At 25.3% G+C, this 21996-nt stretch overlaps 2 protein-coding genes across 5 annotated transcripts; one reads left to right on the plus strand and one right to left on the minus strand.

Moving 5' to 3' along the window:
• Window positions 1–9567: 9567 nt before the first annotated feature.
• Window positions 9568–12257, minus strand: LOC112600563 (transcription termination factor 4, mitochondrial). 4 transcript variants are annotated; one of them, XM_025347823.1, is made up of 2 exons: window positions 10901–11106; window positions 9568–10538 (listed from the first exon to the last, which is right to left on the minus strand). In XM_025347823.1, the coding sequence occupies exons 1-2, from the start codon at window positions 10965–10967 to the stop codon at window positions 9658–9660; spliced, it is 948 nt and encodes a 315-aa protein (XP_025203608.1). In that variant the 5' UTR covers window positions 10968–11106; the 3' UTR covers window positions 9568–9657. The 4 variants fall into 4 exon arrangements, with proteins under 4 accessions (XP_025203608.1, XP_025203611.1, XP_025203610.1 ...); XM_025347826.1 differs by lacking the exon at window positions 10901–11106 and adding an exon at window positions 12156–12257 and having other exon boundaries at window positions 9570–10538; XM_025347825.1 differs by lacking the exon at window positions 10901–11106 and adding an exon at window positions 12152–12256 and having other exon boundaries at window positions 9570–10538.
• Window positions 12258–13888: 1631 nt separating this feature from the next.
• Window positions 13889–21810, plus strand: LOC112600566 (cilia- and flagella-associated protein 57-like). Its single transcript, XM_025347829.1, is given in 16 exon segments — window positions 13889–14129; window positions 15077–15353; window positions 15518–15672; window positions 16283–16531; window positions 16598–16709; window positions 16711–16782; window positions 16851–17279; window positions 17416–17628; window positions 17897–18070; window positions 18133–18450; window positions 18547–18731; window positions 18825–18924; window positions 19138–19319; window positions 19421–19715; window positions 20646–20861; window positions 21421–21810. Coding segments are annotated over 16 exon segments (3573 nt in total). The 5' UTR covers window positions 13889–13911; the 3' UTR covers window positions 21799–21810.
• Window positions 21811–21996: the final 186 nt, after the last annotated feature.

Below are 21996 nucleotides of genomic sequence, written 5' to 3' on the forward strand. Positions count from 1 at the left end.
AAATAATTAAATTACAATGATTAAGATTAAGTTGTGTTCGACACTCCAACGACATAATATATGATACGAATAGATAGTCAATTTTCAATACATCTGTATGTATGAAGTATACATGCATGAAATGAGCAACTACGTTATAAAAACATAAATTTCTTAAAATTATTATTAAAAAAAAAAAAAAAAAAATGTAATTCGTATTATTTTATACTAACGCTAAAATAGAACAGCAACTTTATTTAGGTACCTATTTAACAAAACTACCTGTATAAAAAATTAAAATATTGTTAATATACAATATATATTATAATATAGATTTATTTATAAAGACATATATATTATATATACTCGTATATATAGTTGAAAAAGAGTATAAAATTATAGTTATTTAAATTATAGAACCAAATAACATAACTACCTACTTATATTTAGAATAACGATGAAATCTTAAGTTAAAAATCTAAGCTTGTTACATTATTCCGAGTCGGCATCCCTATTTTCACAACTTCACTTCATGTAAAAAAATTTAAATTAACATTAAACCATGCAGAAATTAAAACTCCCTATAGTAGCCAGTAGGTATCATACTTTCCCTACTTAATTGTAAGCCTAATAATAACCATCTGCAATAATAAAATTAGTTACTTCAGGAAATTATAAAATTTGTTGAAAAGTTATACCTCAATGCTTCCAACCATCTCTATATGATATAGTCCCCAAATTATGAGAGAATAACTCTATTAAATGCAGGCATTAAGCTCTTATAATTATTAAAAAAAAAGTACGTATAGGTACGATATATCTCCTAATTCAAAAGTGAACAAACTTTTTCCTGTACTTAAATTTATTTTAAAATTGTATTTTTATTATAGTCCATGTATCATAAGAGTTTATATTAAATTAATTAAAAGCATATTTATTTTATAATATGTAATAAAGCAATCTATTATAAATACAATTTTTCAAATGATTTCGCAAACAATTATTTAACATTTGAACTTGAAATTTTCTACATCATAATTACCTATACAAATTTATAATTATAGATATCTATCAACAATATAAAAAGTCATGGTTTTTTCTATACAAAAATTTCTTTCTTGTGAAATTATTATTATATTAAATTACTTATACAGTTATTTTTAACAATGATAATAAAAATGAAAACCTCCAACTACATGGTAAGCCCCAAGTGTATCTCGTTATTAAGTAGGTTATTGTAAGTTTTTAATGGAGGTATTAAATTTGTATTCAATCATAAATTATTTCAACCCAAAAACAATTCTGAGCAGAATCGTTTTACCTATAGTCTTTATTTCTAAATTCTAAAAGGATATTTTTTTAAATACTTATATGATTATTTGTGGGTTGAGTTATTTTTACCAAAAACATTCTATATATTGTATAATAATTATAAGATTATAATTTCATGTATTATTATTGTTATTGACCTATAAGTTATTTTAGCTCTATACAGGCATATACCATAAATAAATTAATGGTCAGAATTTTATATCATTTAAAATTTAAATTTAATTTAAATTTTGGAAATTGTGTTGTGTAAAAAATATAATGATACATATAGTATTGTGAAAATTTTCAAAATCTACAATTTCTGTACAACAAAATAATTAAAATCATTATAGAAACTACAATATTATTCATTTAAATATCTATTCTTGACGAAATTTTAACTTTAAATATCTATACGAAAATGGCATTAAAGCATTTTTCTTCCTCAAAAATGTTGTAATAAATACATCATAAAATGTGATTTATAAAATCAATACACTTATAGCTCAGCTTAGAATCTATAAATAATCATTTCTAAATAAAAATATAAAATGCACAACTTTATGCAAAATAAATGTAATTAAATGTTATAAAAAATAAAATATTTATAAATGTCAAAACTTGTTGTCTATTTATTTGTCCCATGCCTATACAGCTAGTATACACTTACCACTTGAATTTTAATATAAATACAAAATATACGGTACATAATTTTATACTTTTAAAATTTGAAAACTATACACTTAACAAACAGACGTATTTGTTTAACATCGAATTCTCTCTCTCGCCCTCTCTCTTTACCTTATGCTCTACACTATACATTTTGTGCTTCGTAAACAGGTGCTTTATTTCCCAGAGGGGTAACAGCAGAAAACAAATCAATGATTCGCTAGCTGTTCTTAAGCGTCACGTCATGTCGTCACAAACAACACTGTTCATAATATAAATAAAATGCATTTTGTACTTATGTAACTATGTAACAATTATAAATATATATATAAATTCTAAAACCATATTTAAAAATATCATTACTTCTTTGATGAATATATTCGTATAATTTATAATATAATTATTATTTTAACCTATTTAGGTTAAATATAGGTACCTATATAGACGTCTTTGTTATATAGATACGGTAGACCTACATAATAAATAAAATTTAAACTCAATAAATTTAAAAGTAGAAGTATTTTTATAATAAAAACCAGAAAAGGTCAATTTCAATTATACAAAATTATAGTTATAGTTTTATTATAAACTGCGGTTTAAAAAATTCAAAATTTGCTTATTATTTTCATTAATTTAATTTGAGTTCAATATTTTATTCATATGCTAAAGTAGGTATCCTACCACTATATGTAATGTTATTTTAAAATAAATAAATGAGTTCGAGTTTCTATTAGATTGTTATTTTATTTAAACTGTAACACGTGTAACCGTTTAGGGCACGTGCTAAGCCACGTGCAAGCGCGTGTTACGAGTTGCTCTTTCAATATTCACACTTTTCGCCAATTAAATAACATAAACAACGTATACCTGCTAGATTTAAAAAAAATACTAAACTCATTACTCATTAGTTATTAGTATAATATAAAAATTAAGTGGTTACACCAGTTAAGGGTATGGTGTTCCTATAACACTATTACGCTGCAGTAGTGCAGTACTAAATAATTAATTTAATATATTTATATTCTAGAGAATAATGCATACAATTTTATCAGATACCTAATAATTTAAATGTTTAACTGAATTTAAGTATAAATAGTACCTAATATAAGAAATTATGTATGCACTTCTTTTAAAAAAAATATTCATATGATAATCGCAATACAATTTGCAGCACTTATAAAATGTATGAAAAACAAAATGAAATAAATTCATGAATTACACATACACTTACTATCAAGTTTAATTTAAAGCGCATAATGTATATAGGTATTAGACTAAAATAAAACACACAAAAATATGTATTACGTACAAAAATTATATTATTTTAATTGAAAAATAAATTTAATAAACATGAAACTATTGGAACTAATATCTTAGGATTAAAATTTCAAAAAAATTGAGGTTTTATTAACAAGATAAGTATATTTTACAAGACTAGGAAAAGTCTAAAATTAATTTTTTTAATAAATTATGAAGTAATCCTAGACATAATATTACTACATTTTATTTTAGCTAAATAACAGTACCCTAGGTATACTTAATGATACAAAATATAACATAACTATAAGTACCTATAATAATTTTAAAATAAATTATATGCATTGATTTATTGTCTAGAAAAATTTAATGAACCTATCTGAAAAGAGTGATAGTGATATGTTATATTTAGTGGCAGAAGAAGTATGGGCATTTGATCCATTCTGATTTTAAAAATTGTTTATGTTTAACCACTGTTGATGAAACAACATGATTATTTTTAAATTTTGAAAAAATATAATATATTGGGAATTTACCATCATAAAATCTAAAAAATATATAAAAATAATTATTTTGTATAGAAATTTTAGGTTGAAATTTGAACGAAATTACTTATTTAAACAACAATTATCGATGTTAATTATTTTGTTGTAATTCAAAAACATTATTCGTGAAAACTTAAAAGTTTTAGGTATATTATATTAATATGAAATTTACTATACCTACGCAATGAAATTTTTAGTTTATTTTAAAATATTATCTATTAAATGGTAATACTATGAATCTATTTTTACTATTTATTATGGTATTTACAGAAAGATTTTGTCAAATTTTGAATTTTATAAATTAATGTTATATGGTAAAAATCTTATTATTTTAATGATCAAATATAATAAATACAATATTTTTAGAAAACAATTTATCAACACACTGTAATTTTAAAATTAAAATAAATAACTTTTATAGCAATGTAGAGACATCAAAAAAACATATTATCATAAAGTAAAGTTTATGATATAGGCTGATAGATCGCTTCTGATCATAACCGTTTCTCGTATACAATGCGATAAGTCAATGAATTCAAATTCAACATAGGTCATTCATAAGTCATAACAGTGACACACACGATATCTAATGTATAACAGTACCCACTAGCCACTTGCCTACTTTCTTGTTTTAAAAATGAAGATATATATCAACCAAAAAATTCACATAAGTTACTCTGCTGAAGTGTTGAGTGCTGAGTGTTATAAAGTAATTGTCGAGTCTACTTCATAATTTGGGTAATTAACTGCATGTTATTGAATATGTTAAATTTAAATTTATTGATTAATAATAATGTATTTTCTACGAAAATTAATTCTGAGAAAAGACAGTGTAATACAACATCACCAACATCTATTTCTAATAATATTTCATAATTTCGTAATTTATAAAAAAATCTTGTCTATAGTATAAGTATCTATAATATGAATATTGATGAATATTGAAGAACAATTTCTTCATAGTCAAAGTAAATTTTAGATGTTTTTTTCAACTATTTAGTTTAATTTTACCCTTCTCTCGTGAAAATATATTCCAACTATGGCATTAACTATAATTTATCTATATCTATAGTGTAAGTTCACAAATATCAAATCATTTATTACATTCAATAAAATATTTTAAATTTAATAATTTCATTATTTATTCATTTTTTTTTTCAAACCATTATTTATTTACATTGTTTTCGGATAAAAGAGTTAATAAAATTTATTTTAAAAACGAATTAACACACGTGTTATCTATGTATGAATATAGTTTATAAATAATCTATATTCAATAACAACCCCTCAACATTCTAGGATAAAGGCTTAATCTTTAGGGTGATCTACATGCGAAAAAAAAAAACAAATCGAAATACGTGAGTTTAGTGATCCCAACGTCGGATTATAAACTTAAATCTTCAAAAAAAAAAAAAATAATAATAATAATAAGAGTGAGAGTGAGTATAAGGACGCACATATACATAATATATGCTATGATGTGCGCACGCGTGTGTGAGTTTAGATGTGTGGGTGTGACGTAAGCTTTAAACAGCTGCAATACGATTGTGTATATCCAGCAGCTATAGACGATATGCGTAAGGGTCTACCCTATTTATTTTGTCTGTCAGTGTACAATAATATATACGTATAGTATACGTATATATAACATATATACACTTTTCCTTGCTACGCTGTTCCCCCTTTTGCGGCATGGGACAATGCATTGTATAATGCGACCTCAATTTGAACTTAATGTACAATGTATACACCAATTGACCCTTTTTATAATAGCATATTGGGGTGAATTTGAGGGAGTCGCATAGAGCACCGTTTGATATAGTTGCCAATGTTTCAATAATTATCGAGAAGTGTTTTTTTTTTTTTTTTCATAGACTAATTTCATTGAAATGCAAGGTGTTTGTATCACCCTATATCGATATAATGATAACACGCAACCTTTAGTCGTAGCAAAGCAACCCTTCACACCAATACTATAAAATATGCACCACAACATTCATCAATAGGTACACCCAACATGATGTCCAATACTCCAATGATGATCCGTGTAATATTGTTATATGTCTGTAAATCTGTGGTTCTGATGAGAGAGTAGGTACCTGCGTATCTCTACCACAATAAAAATAAGGTAAATAATTGTTAGTTAATGAACTCCAATGTATACTACCAATAAATAAAAAGATGGAAAAATGTATACGAAATTTTCATAATTTATATAATACCTACAATTTAATATTAGATTCTTATAAGCATTATAGACTGGAATGCGATTCTGGGAGGGATATTCCTAAGAAATAAGAATTAAATCAAATCCTTTTAAAAATACAGTATGATTTTTCTTAGAATTTAAATTTTAAAATGTATAATAATTATTTTCCATTACATATTTGTAAATATATTTAAAGATACATGGTTAGATTGTCGTTTATATATATATATAAGGTAAGAACGTATCTGCAAAAGCTGTTTTTTTATTCTAAATTCTTGAAATTTAACTTTTTGAAAGTGAATTAAGTAAGGAAAACATTTATCGTATTTACTAAAACTTGATCTTATAAGTATAACACATAATTTTTGATAAGTCTATCCTTCAGGGTAATAGTAATATTGTCTAATTGACCTTTATGGGTCTTAAATATTAGCTTTATTATAAAAAAATGTTCTTAAAAACTAAGTATGAATCATGAATATAACTAGGAGTTAGGACCAATATCAGTTTAATCCGGCATTAAAAAAACTAAATCTTAGAAGAAATATTAGTATTATGTGAAAACTGAAGAGAATAGGAGTTAGGAAGGTTATAATCTTTTTTCTGGAACCAACAAGCTGAAGATATTATAAATACTTACTAAACATATTATATTTATACTATGTAAACATTGACATAAAAATACAATATTATTTAACTAGGTATATTGTATGTTAACTTATAACAATAATTTAAGTTTAATCAACTTATAAAATTCTAATATCGTATCTCTAAATTTATACCTATACTATATTTGTACCTATACTATATTTAAAAAAATATTGTATTGTAATGTATAGCTATTATGTACCGTCGTCCGTCAAATGCTACAACATGAGGTTCAACTTTCAACTTACATAACTTTTTAACCGATTTAGTTACAGTATTGATTTTTGTGTTAAAATTTAACTCTTAGACTGCTAATAAAGACCTTTATAGTTTTGTATAATTTTTTTAATTTTTTTTTCTTGTTGCTCCAAGTTATACGCAGGGTACTACAACTTGGATCAGTCTACTAAAAATGCTTGAAAATAAAGTTGTCAATGTCTATGACAACTTGGGACGTAAGCATTATTTTTAAAAATGTAATTATTTAGCATAAATGGAAAAAAAATTGAAAATACTTTAATTTTAACCTTGAGTAATAAAAAAAAAAAACATAATTAAATAACAGTATTTTCTTATAAATATATACCTCCTTTAACAAAATTAATATAGTACCTAATAAACATAGAAAGATATAAAAATGTAAGGATATAACAGTTAGTAACAAAACTATCTTGATTTTCAGACTTAAAAATTAAACATCAGTCTTCCCATATAAATATAATACATAAAAATACCCATGTTCAAAACAGCTAATATAAAAATGGTAATAATATCATATATTAAAAGTAAATATACCTTGATACTCAGATTCAAATTTAAAAATTTTAATGATATTTTCTTTTTTAACTTCTTTATTATCATCAACATTAGTTGAAGGTGGCGTAACTGGGAAAAAATCTAGAGGAGGCAAAAAGATTTATTTATATCATAATTAAAACCTTTTATAGTAATTGTATTATCGGATTATCTGGGGGAGGAAATGATATCATTGCCTCTCACAAAATTGTCTGGGGTACAAATGCCCCCTTGTTCCCTCCCCACAATTACGCCACTGTTTGAAAACAGTGGTGGATTTAAGGGGTGCCAGAGGGGCCTAAGCGTCCCCTTAGCCCATAAGATGTGTAAGAATATAACTGTGACGTAAAACTTATAATCACGATTCACGAAAAATTCAAGTCCCCCCCCCAAAAAAAAAACAAAATCCTAGGCCCGCCACCGTTTGGAAATATAAATGTTTCTTTATAATTTGACATTTATAAACACTATTAGATGTTTTTTTTTTTTTTTTAATTACACAAGGAAAAAATTCTAATGAAAATTATAACTTAAATGTGCCCTAAGTCCCCAAGTTACATTTACTTTTATAAATTACAAGCTATTAAGCTCAACAATTGTTCAATTTCATTTTTTTTTAAATGAAAGTACAGGTAATTTACAATATTTAGTAAAGTAATTAGCGATATTTTCATGACAAGTATGACTTGGCGATAAAGTTTATAGAGCTTTCAAATTTTGTCATTATGTCACATAAACGGTTAACGTAAATACACCGACTAAATTTTACTTTATAAAATTGATAGTAGGTACTATAGGCTAATAGCAAAATTTCTGTAGATACTAATAAAAAAAAATCCGTATGCCTATCTCCATTATAATTTACAGCACTGTTACCTACTAAGTTAACACTAAATTACGGCATCTTTGCCCCAAGTTGTAGCATTTGACGGTACCTAACCTATATTTTGTCTACAATTTGAGATTTCATTATATAACATGATATAATCTTATAATATAAAATTGATTTATAAATTATAATATCTCTATTGTACCTACCCAATAATTAAAAACAAAATTGTCAAATGCGTTTAAAATTTAATCTTTCGACTGCGCACAAAATAAAAATGTTAATTTTGAATCTACTGTTAGTTATGTGAATAGTGTAATAATCAATGACATATACCTATGTCGTATATTGTATATACAACTAATTTTTAGTGACGGTGAAAAGTTTATAAACTTATACGTAGGTATTTACACAATAAAATAAAATCAACCTGCAGGGACTAATAAAAGAAACTAATTCCTTTCTTTATTATATTATTTTTACCAAATACAGTGTTAATTTTTGTAAGACGTGTGAAGACTAAAGAACAAAGTGATGAAATATTAAGATGCATAATTTCAAAGCCATTTTTAACATCATTCAAAAAATCAACAATAAATTAGTAACAACTAATATAAAAAGTCAAAATTTTTGTTAGATCTATGTAGGGCGTTAATGTCAAATATCTAATATTTCATTGCATAAAATTAGTAATATAATTGGTGAAGAACACAGTAAACGGACAAATAAATTAAAATATTTTAATTATTTTAATGCAATATTGCAACCAAGATCTTTATAGTGCTATAAATTTACTGTTCTAATCATTGACATTATTTGTTTTTGTTATTTTTATGATTTTTATAAATTCATAATATACTTGAATAACTTAATGATTATTAACAATGTTAACTGATAAATCTTATTTCATTTTTTTAATAACAGACATTTAATTTTTGTTGTATACAATATACCATAACTAATAATATTATATTTGACAATTATTTACTAAATTTAATGGAGAAAGCCAATATTCATATCGTAGTACCATTTCTTACAGAATTGTTATATTGAGTAGGTACTAGGTATAGACTATAAATCTATCTAAGCGTGAAAATACCAAAATAACGATATTTACAAATCAACAAATGGGGTAAACAATATCCTTATGAAAGTGTAAATAATTAATGTAACAATAATGGGCAAGTAGTTGAAAATTATTAATAAAATTCAGTTATTTTTACAACTAAATTAAGACATATTTTGTAAATTTTATTGACAGAAAATAAAAAATTATTTTAACATTTACCATAATTTTTTTTTTAAAATTAATTTAAAATGATTTTTTACAGTAAATGTTCAAATATATATCTTAACGTATTAATGCACATTGCAACTAACAATATCTACTACAAATTATACATCTTATATAAAAATCAATTATCATCACTGTAATATTCAGGTTCATCTGAATCATCTTCATTTTCTCCGTCTAATTGTTTTTTAAATATTTTTTTAAAAACAAAGAATTCTTCAGCCGTAACTCCAGCAACTTTAACAGCAAACTGCTTATCACTTGTTTCAATGATTTTTTTTAATGAAGGATTACCAGTTATTTGGTTTGGATTAGCCTTTGGATCTCGTGGTTTGTACATTCCTAATTTTATCAAAAAAGTATGTCTACACTTTAAATCAAAAAGTGTTGAAGACATTACACTCGTTGTTACAAATTGAGTTGGACCAAGTTCCATATTCAACAATAAATAATCTAATTTAGACTCAATATACTTCCAATTGTCAAACAAAATATTTGGTGAATATGATATCAATTCTAACAATCGATTTTGTTTATTACCAACATATGATAAAAGTTTAGGGATTCTGGATAGAATTTGCTTATCATCCAGCAATAAACAAGAAGGCTGTGAAACTATTAGCTGTCTTAATTTTTTATCATCAAAGCGAAAATTAGTCCAGGCAGTCATACATTTTTGTAAGTCTTGTCTACTTACACCTAATATGTCTGGATTTGAATCTATCATTTCTAGAAGCTCAGATGTTTTAAAATCATATTGAGTTAAATATTCAAATAGTACTAGCCATCTTGATTCAGTGTAAAATTGTAATTTCTCTTGATGATTATTTATAACTTTAGACAACACTGAACTTTTTACATTTAACTGTTTAGCCAAATTATTTAAGTGTTCTGGTACAACATTTGGTTCATTTATTGCAACTGACATATTTTTAGATGCGATCATCTTAAAGCAATGACACAAATGACATGTTCGAAACGATTTGATTAACAACATAGTAACTGAAAAAAAAAAATGTTTTTATTATAATCAATACTTAGAATAGATTACTTCAATAATAAGCTATATAAATTTAAAGCTTGAATGAATTTATTAATAAATATAATGTTTTATTTTTATATTAGGTATGCAGTATACTTATTCTTTTTAATTAAAGATTGTTATTATTTTATTATGTTTTTAGCATAATCAAAAAAAATTATTTTATTTCAATTAACCTGATAAAAATAGTTATTTTGTTAAAATATAAATAATAATGAAATAAGTAAACTGATTGTGTTAATAATATGTATTATTTCCTTTTTATCAATTCTTCATAATTTATTTTGTTAATAAATGAATGATGAAAATTTATGTATCTTACAATATTTATATGAAAATTCACCAGGCATGCTCAACCAAATTTTTCTGAAACTAAAAGGCATATCCATAAGGTAAGAGTACTAGATTTTTCTAATTTTTAAAAAAAGTAGATGGTTCTGTTTATATACATGTAAGCTATTTTTTTTACGTAGCCACTTTTCCGTTCTATGCAGATATTGAACCGTGGCATAAACTTTTTGATGCCTCCTCAAAAAACTCTTTCGCTATCTTCTTTTTACAGTTCAGGATCATTTCCTCACCGGCTGAATATTTTTTTCCACTCATATTTTCAAGAGGTGAATCAATGAAAGTCTAAAGGTACCAAGTCAAAAAAGTAAGCAAATGGTCCCAACCAAATTTATCCATAAGTGCCTTGGCTATGCGTGGACGAACGTTATCGTGCAACAAACATACTCCTTTAGTAAACATTCCCATTCATATATCTTGAATTGCTCTATTGAACTTCTTAAGTGTCTTACAGTATCGTTCTGCATTAATTATGTTTCTTTAAGACAAAAATTGAATTAAAATGATGCTTTTTCTATCCCAAAATATGATGGCTATGATTTTTTTTTCTGAAATTTAAGTTTTTAATTTTTTAGCTAACTCTTCTAATTGTCATGAATATATTTTGTTCTGTTTGCATTAAACTCACAACACTATTAAACATGGTAGTTAATTTCATAACACCATAACCATAAACATTATTGATTTGTAAAAAAATTTCAGTAGGTGGTTTTTTTTTTTTTGCGCAAAGAAACTGGATTATAGTATGTACTTCACACTTGGTAGGATTCTTAATTGACACATTTAATGGAAACTCTAACTATAAAATCAATTTTTATACTATCAAATTTCACTAGTACTTTAAATGTTTGGAAGAACTTTATCTACTGTTTAATGTAGCTAATTTTGAAAAAAAATTCCCACAGACCTAGAAAACAGTACTCTTACTTTCTGAATACGCCTTGTATTATCTTTACTCCTTAACATGCAAAGTTAAATGATTCAAAAACTTCTCATTTGAATTTAAATTTAGATACATCAATATTTTCAAGTTATTTGATTAACAATTAACTGGAAAAAAGAAATTTGTATCATTACAACTTTCTTGAAATGGTATACAAAATTATTGAATTGAAAATATTTAAGAAATTTTAATGAATTTATTATCATAAAAAAAAATGGGAGAGAGTGCGCTTGGTGAATCATCATGTATATAATAAATAATAATATAATAATATGAACATACCTACTTATCCTTTATAGAAAAAACTCATGTACAAGATAAAAATTTTTATTCGTAAATAGATTTTTACTGTTTTTATACAATCACTAAAATAATAAGTTATATTACATAAAAGTAAGACGTAAAAAGTAAAAACAGGAAGAAGTCAACACTCCAAAATATTTTTAATACTTTTATCCTTCAGTCTATTTTATACTTCGTTATTAAAACATCGTTTGAACTGTTTGATTGTATTTTATAGTAAATGATAAGTTGATAACACTAGTTATGTGATAATTAGGTACAACGGCGTATACCACAACCATGGAATAATACATTAATCCGTGACCACAACCACATAGATAACCACAGCATAAATATTATATACTAATACTACCTATGTATAATGAAAACAAATCATAGGTTGATATTGAGAAAAATATTAAATAATATACCTGAAGAGCGAAGATTGGAACGTGAAACAGTAGAACAACTATATAGCAACTAGGACACGAATACATTTAAGATATAATATAAAATATCTATATAAATAATTCTTAAACATAATTTATATTAATTCATAATTATGAAACTCCACGGTTGTACGTATACTTTGTAGTTTAGTACATCGTACATAAAATGATTACAGACATTAAGTCCTAACTAGTAACTTAGTAGTTAGTACCTACCACTAATGTAGTAATGTATAACCTACCTTTGCGCAGGAAGTAAACTGTGCGTTTATGCATTTCTATATTAAAACATGAAATGAATATTCAATATTTTTGATAATAAGTTACCTACCTACCCTAACCCATTACAAATTTTGTAAGTAGTACCTAAAATACAAATTTGGATTTATGCATAAATTTTAACGTTAAAGTCATATTAATTGAGATTTTAAATTAATTTTATTATGGTAATATGGCGTAATTTATGCTTTGCTATTATTATGAATATCATCCTATAAAACGGATAGGTACGTTAATAACCCAATATTATGAACAAAAAAAATTAATATAAATACGATATTACCTATATTGTTATAGATATCTTGTTTTTTAGCAAAATAATAAATAGATATAAATATTTAATATTAAGTTAATTGAGGAATTATTAGACATTAAAATTCAGAATAAATAGGTATTAAACTATTTACACTCCCCCGCCCATCATGTATAGACTGTATAGCCATTCTTGTCTTATTATGCGCTTATTGCATTACACATTATACTTACAAACCCTCGCCTCTCATTCTCAATTATTTATAGCTATAAACTCAAAATTATATACAATTTTTTTTTCAAACATTGCTACTTACATAGTTATGTATAAATAAATACAAAAAAAAAACTGGATACAGGATCCAGAAAGTATATCTAATTAGTATTTACTTCATTCACGTGGTATCGTAGCAACTATATAATACTATGTATAGGAAATTACAAAATTCGATTTAACAAACACATTTTTATAATATCTACTACATTCATGTGTACCTCCATGGCTACATCGGTATAAAGGGAGGTAAAATATTTGTGCTATTAATTTAATTTCAAATATAATAATTTATTACGTATTTTAAATTTTAAATGTATTTATACTATATTTAATTTAAAAAAATATTAATTTTTATTTAGATAAATTATAAACTTATTTTGATTTAAGTGTTTTCATTTGTATATATATAAGCAAACAGTTATATTTCACAAATAGATATAATTATGTAAGATTATAAGACTACGTATAAAGTGATTCAGAGATATATTCTATTTATCAGTGTGATGTCACGTCCTGTAATGATACCGACTTTAAAACCAAAATTTTTTTTCGGTCTCACGACTCAAGTAAACGGTAACTGTTTATTTCTGAATGAGAATGAAATCATCTATCCAGCATCTGGAGTTCTTGTCGTTTACAATATTCTCCATCATAAACAAAAATATATACATTTGGCTGAACCACAAAAGGTCATCACTGCTATGGCCCTCTGCATTAACAAGTATGCTTGCATTAACTATTATACACCTTTTTGTATGTGTTTTAAACTATATATACATAACTATATGGCACGAACTAATATAAACTATTATTATATATGTATATCTATTATCTTAGTTTGTTATGACTATAGTATTCATTCATTGTAGAATAGTTTATTTTATAATCAATGCAAGTAACGTAACTACGTAGAAATTGTAATCATGATCATTTTAAAAACTATTTATGTAAATTATTATTAGGTAATATAGCAAAAGATATAATTAGATAACAGGTATGATAATTATCTTACCTTTATCATAGGTGTGATATATTTTATAGCAAAAAGCTCGATAAACCCATTTATTGATACGTACACAAATTTTGAGCATTAAAGAATACAAGAGCATTAAGAATATAAAAATATAGCCTGTTAGTATGTTAAATTAAGTGTCTGAATTATAAATTTTATAATTTTATTATTATCAGTTATGACACTGTAATTGCGTGTATCTGTATGATTTTATAATTGAATTTGTGACTATTTGACTATGTGAGTAAAATATTAATTATGGCTATTGTTATTGCTTTGAAATAATACAACTAAAATCAGCAGTTATTGTTTTTCACGAGGATTCACAATATAGGTAGACGTTTCATAATTATCTATTATAGAGTGTACTATATTTTTATAAATAGTAAATACCTTTAAAACTATTAAACATCACTAATATCAGTACAACACTTAGACTGTAACTTGTAAGAATACTACTTCTAAAGGTATCATGTGTGATGTACAAATGTACTTAATAACTATTAATTACTATATAAATATAGATAAGATTGGTTTTAGGTTTATATACCAAAAAGTAAAATCTTTAAATTTTATTTTTTTATAATGTATTACTAAATTGTACATTTAACATTTATAACTAATTATATATTTTCTAACTTTTTATTACAATTTAGAAACGTTATAGCTGTGGCAGAAAAAGGCGATAAGAAGAAACCGACTATTAGTATTTATGATCTAGACTCAATGAAAAGAAAAAAACTGTTAACCGTGTTAACCGATTTAAAAACTGATAATTTCATAAATATAAAATTCTCATTTGATGATACTTATTTGGCAGCCCTCACTAATGGACCGGACTTTATGATGTATTACTACAATTGGGAAAATTCAAAAATCGAGAGTTACGTAAAAGCTAGCAACCCTCCAAATGCCGAAGGACCAGTATTAGACGTATGTAATATATTAAAAATGTATAACATATTTACAATGCACATATACCTATACGGTATACAGCATAATATATATAATATACATTTATATATTATATTGACGCGAATTAATTTTTGTTAATTTGTTTGTTGTAAGTGTCATTAACAATAAATAAATTATTACAGATGGCACTAAATCCATCCGACAATACTATATGCTGTTTTGTTGGAAAAGGATTATTCCGACTAGTGACTATCAGTGATTCTATTTGGCGACAATATGGTTTTCAAAAAGCCGACAACTTGGATTTTTCCTCTGTATGTTGGTTAAATGGAGATAGGTAATGTATTGTTGAAAATATCAAATCAAAACATTTTTGAAGTGATTTATGATTGATTTAAATGTAGTTTAAAGTTTTAGATGTCTTACGTGAGTAACGGTAATGGTTGTAAACTACAGGATTTTTTTATAAGGTCAAAATTTAATTCTGTTACTGAAAATTGAGTGATAGATTATAGATTTCAATAGAATATTTTATAATTATACTTGATGACTATTTTTGTCTTCCGTTATTGATATAATATATATATACATAAATACATTAATATATTAAAATTTAAAATGTAAATTTCTTAAGACTCGCTTTAATTATAGACAGAATGTTTCTTAGCCCCTTCCAACCAAAAAAAAAAATATTGTTAAAAATATAATTTTATATTTTAGACTTATATTGATATTAAAAATTTTGCCCCCCCCCCCTAAAATTTTAATGGATTTCCAACTATTGCTTTAAGGGTTAAACCTATAACTTATAATCGACCCACGAATAGTATCATGAAATTTCTCAGTTATTTACACTTACAACTTTTATTTACATAGAATTATATAATTATGAACAATATTAATATTAATTTAGGTATTGTTATTTATTTTCTTTAAAAAAAAACTAGGATTTTAGCTGGTACCATGGATGGTCGTGTAGTTATAGTAGAGAATGGAGAACTTATAGCTGTGTACAACGTTAAAACAATGATAGATTTTGATCCAAAAAATAGAATAAAAGCTCCTTTAGACGTGATTCCGTTTTCAAAAGAAAGTAATCAACGAATGGACATTAGATGCTGTATTCCGATCAAGATAGGTTTAATATTCGTTTTTGGCGATTCATGTGTTCATTACTATGAAAAAATTAATCACAGGTTTATTATACAATTAAAAAAGTTAATATTAGGTATATCAGTTACGCTAAATTGGTAATTTGACAGGTATAAAAAACGAAATGAATTCTTGAAACAAAGTGATTCAAACTTAAATGCTCTAGATACAGATAGACCCATGCACAACATAGAGACACTGTCTATAAGTCCAAAATACCAAAAAAATGATTTGTGTCACAAGAAGGTCACAATTGTTTTGGGCACCGTTAGCTGAAATTCCAGACACATCTTTGGTAATACGATAAATTATATAGTCAGAACACAATTCAATGTATACCATTACGCCTATATTGTATTGTAGAACGCGCAGAATATGGTTTACTTTAAACCCCTTGGTGAAGATTTACATCACGGTGGTATATCTAGCTTGTCAACGTGTAAATGGAAACCAATATTCATAACGTGTGGAAAGATTGACCACACTATTAAAGTTTGGAACTATTTAAATTGTTCATTATTATTGTCACAACAATACCAAGAAGATGTGTTTAGTGTTTCATTACACCCTTCTGGGTTATATTCCATAGCTGCATTCACGGGCAAAGTAGAATTTCAATTGGTACACGCAAACAGTTTGAAAGCGTGGAGGGAGTTTGCCGTCACGAGTTGTAACTTAACTGAATTTAGCATGTCCGGTCACATGTTTGCTTTAGCTAACCAATTTGACGTCGATGTGTATTGTTCAGTGAAATTTGAGAAAAGGTTTACGTACAAAGGACATTCAAATACGGTACGTATGTGTTAACAATAATAATTATCTACAATTGCAAGCGTAATAACTTGTATATCGTGCATGTAGTGCATTAATGTATCATTGTATCAATATTATTGATTTAATATTGTATCATAAAATCAATAATTTTTAGATCACGGCTATGGTATGGGCGCCAAACGATATGAAATTAGTCACGTGTGGAGAGGATGGTGCTATATACGAATTCAATACAAGAACTGGTGAAAGGGATATGGATATCGTGCATCCTAAAACGATTTATATGGATTTGGCCGTTTCAAACGACACTAATCAGATTTTCCCAGCTGCTCAGGATGGTCGATTCAAAGAAATAAATAATCAATCGGTTAACTTTTTATTTTAAAATATTTTATTAATCTTCACACAATTGTAAAACTGTATAGATAGCCAAGTAATAAAAGTAATAAGTGAAGTATAGAAGCTTCAATTTAATATTTTCTAAAATTTAAATAATTAAGTTATAAAAAACTTAGGTACTTAAAGAGTAAAATATCTACAAGACTATAAATAACTACATTACACAGTAAAAGTAGTTGATATTATAAGACCTAACCATGAGAAATCTATTTTTATGTGCTTAAACAAATGTTTAGGTGATCCGTGATATAGACTTGCACCAAGGTCCATTAGACGCAATAGCTTTATCTAGATCAGATTTAATTCTATTTGTAGCAGGTCAAAATGGTGTTGTGTTATCGTTAATGTTACCAATTATGGCTGAAATTAAACACAAAGAATTTAATATGCACAACAAGAATATTACCAAGGTTTATAAGCTATGACATTGCATCATTGTAAAATCTTAATAATTACACAATTTTTTTTACAGATGTGTATAACAATTGATGATTCAAACTTAATCACTTGTTCAACAGACGGCAGTATATGTATATGGAAAATTAAGGATGCCGAAGGAAAAAAAGTTATTTTAAATGACCAATTTGCATATTCTGACGATATCCTAGTGAATGCTTCGGATTTAAAAAATAAAATCGAAAACATAGTAGAACTTAAAATGAGAGTGAATGAATTGGAAAGCGAAAGTAAATATCAAATTACTCAACTTGTCAAGTCTAAAGAACAACAAATCCAGGAATTAAATAACAATCATTCAATTGTTATGAAAATATTAGAAAATAAAAATACGGTAAAACAATTATAATTCATATTATATATTACCTAATAAATATACCTTGTTAATAGATTGTACAAAAGTAACTATGCATTTATATTTATATTTAAGGAAATAACTAAAAAACATATGGCAGATAAAAGTAGGTTAGAAATGGAATTAAATCTTCTAAAAGATTCACATGCTCAAGAGTTGGAAGAATTGGAAGCTAATTACAATAAAAAACTTCTACGCGAATACGAAAAATATGATCTACTTCAAAAGGAGTTAATTAAGACTAATTCAGAGTTGGAAAAGTAATAAATATTAGGAAAAAGTTTAATAATTACAGTTATTATGTAAACTATAATATGATCATTAATTTTTTTTATACTTGTCATTTTTATTAGAGATATGAATAAATCTGAATTTGAACAAAACGAAAAATTACAAAAAATAGTAGATCAATATAAAATAAAACTTGATGAAAAAGATAAAAATATTTTAAGAGTAAGTCGTGTATATAACGTGTATAAACTAAAATAATTTAAAGTGGTTAAAATTTCAAGAAATAATAATTAACAGCATTAGGTAATAGCTATATTTATTTTCATTAATTAGTAATAACTCGTTTCTATCTACCTACTGCAGGACATTTAGGTCGTTTGCTTTTTTAATACAACTAAGTTATAGTTAATAAAATATATAAATAATTTTTTATAGTTAAAAGAACAATTGATTAAAGATAAACAAAATATGTCCGATCTTATACACAAAATCAAAGAAGATGCAGATCGAGAAATATTAGAGAAAAAAACTGATTTTGTGACTAAATTGAGAGAATTGAAAAAAATTAATTTGAATCTCAGAGGCGAACTTGGATCATATAAAATGAAAGCTAAAGCGTGCGTAAACTTTATATTAAAATTCAGCGCTCAAAATGGACTGAAACAATTATTTTCATAATTTATCTATGCCTATGTATAATAAAATGTTGATGTATTAGAGCGTCGAAAGAAGCAGAAGACTTGGGTGGACTAATTGAAAAATATGAAGAAGATATAGCCCAGCTGAAAGTATCGGTTAAGAACGAAGAACAGACCATCTTTGACCTTAAGAAGCAAATACAAGTTCGTGACGTTATTGTAGAGCAAAAAGAATCTCGAATTTTTGAAGAGAAACTTAAAATGAAAGATTTAGAAAAACAATTGTTACTGACAAAAGAAAATGTTAGTGAACTAGAACGAACGGTCGAGCCGTTAATAACCGAAATACAAGAAAAACAAAAAACTAATGAAGATGTGAGTTTTTATTTTATACACCTATTTAGTATTTATAAATATTATATATACAACATTCATCTATTACCTACTCATCTTTACACTTAAACACGATGCTTCGATATAGTGGAGACTGGAGTTACCAATGAGTATAATCTTGTATATTATAAACTTGGTATAATGGTATGTCTTAGTTTACCCACTTTTATTCAAAAATCTAACCAACCAAAGTTATATTAAAAAATAAATAGATACCTAGTTACTTATACTTTATAGTTTATAGTACGATTCTAAAAATAAAATAATTTATTATATTATAATATTAATATAAATATAAATATTTTTTTAATTATTTATTGTATAGCCTTATCTTTGACTTTCTTAATATTAACAAGTTTGCCTCAACAAAGAAAAAAAATTAGAATTTTTTCTTTAAAAATATTTTATCTTAAAATATACCTAGTTCTTCTGAATATAAAAAATATGGTTTTCTAATTATACTATTTTATTTTTTTTATCTAAGTTTTGAAATTTGATTTAATTTTGATTTTATTGTAAAATAAAATAAATTATTTAAATGTTATAATACGTTTATCGATATTATCTTATTAAATTAGTATACATAAAGGTACCTATTCTATTTTTAAAGCATATACAAAAAAAAATGTTAACTACTTCATTGCTTCGATAAACATTCTTTTGAAAATGGTTTTAACGCTTATAAGGCCGAGTATAGGCTAGAAATTTTTATGCACATGGTTTACAATATAGGTAAGTGGAAAATCTATAGTACAATAATAATAATAACAAGTTAGTTATTATTATTATTATTATTATTATTAGCTATGTTAATTTTATTATAACTTTAGATATTGGCAATGAAAATATATAAGAAACTATTTATTTAATTTATTAACTATTGTTGTCATTTTGGTGGAACGCAAACGACAGATGGAATCAGAAATGTTAGATATGACAACAGTAATAAAGCAAATGGAATTACGCATATCTGAGCAACGAGACAAATTGAAGGCGTGCGGCCTAGAACTCGATAAAAAAGAACAGACGATCCGAGACATTAACAGAGTTATTAGAAACATCCGAGTCGACATCCACTCCGCCAGTGTACATTACCAAAATTCGGCAAAGTTAAAAGACGCAGTTAAAGTAAGTAAACAGATTGGAAATTTTTCGGTTTTTGTAAGGAGTCAAATAGGTAACTTATATTTCGAGAGTGAATGTGTGAAACGAAATGTCAAATAGATCATCAAATGTAACCGTTCAAGGTGAGAATAGCTTTAAATCCAAATTTTGTTATAACAATTACAATTTGTATGGTGTATTATTATCATAATAATATAAAATTAAATTAAGGTTCATTATTTTTATCACTTAATTTCACACTCAAGAATGACCAAATATTCTACTGTGCAGTGTGCATTGAAACCCTTGGATTTATAAATATGATATAAGCATTCATCAAAATTAATGCATTGTTTTACATTTAATTTACTGATAAATCTACGCCTACAATAAACTGGTACCAAAACATTTAAATTAATGATTATTAAAAATCTATTTTTAAATTAACAGTTAACATTTATGATAGAACTTTCTAAAATAAAATACCTCATTTTTCAATCAAAAACAATAAAAATAATGAACATAGTACAGTACCTTCTAGTACTAAGTATTTTTAGTTATCAATCAAATATTTTGTTTATAGGATTTGTTTATTAAATATGGCAATACAGAAACTTTTGAAACATCTAAAGATGAAGAATACGATATCAGAATGGAATTTACAAGACAGCGGAAATTTTTAGAACAATCCATAATTAGTCTAAAAAACCGTGTGAATGTGTGTGCAAAAAAAGATGAATCCTATAACAAAATGATAGAAGAAAATATGGTCCTCATTGATACAATTAATAAGTTAAGACAAGAACTCAAAATAAACTGTAAGAAATATGATAACTTAAAATCATTTTTGAAAATTAAAGGAAGTAAAATTCATACCCCTACTAAACAATCTAAAAATAATAATCTTCAAAGAGCTATATCGAATTTAAATTCAGTCGAAAAAACAACATTAGAAACATAATTCATCATCAGTTATAACACTTAACATTTTTTAACACTTGTTTTTTTAATAAAAAGAAAAAAGCTATTAATAGTTAATGAACAAATATCTAATTTTAGAAATAATAAAATACAATAAAATTAGTTTAAACAAAAACCTGTAAGTATAGTTCATAAAACTTGTAATCTTGGTTTTCTTTTTTTACATATTATAATCATG

The sequence above is a fragment of the Melanaphis sacchari genome, unplaced genomic scaffold (assembly GCF_002803265.2).
Source record: "Melanaphis sacchari strain LSU unplaced genomic scaffold, SCAv2.0 Contig65_pilon_pilon, whole genome shotgun sequence".
In the NCBI taxonomy this organism is placed as follows: Eukaryota; Metazoa; Arthropoda; class Insecta; order Hemiptera; family Aphididae; genus Melanaphis; species Melanaphis sacchari.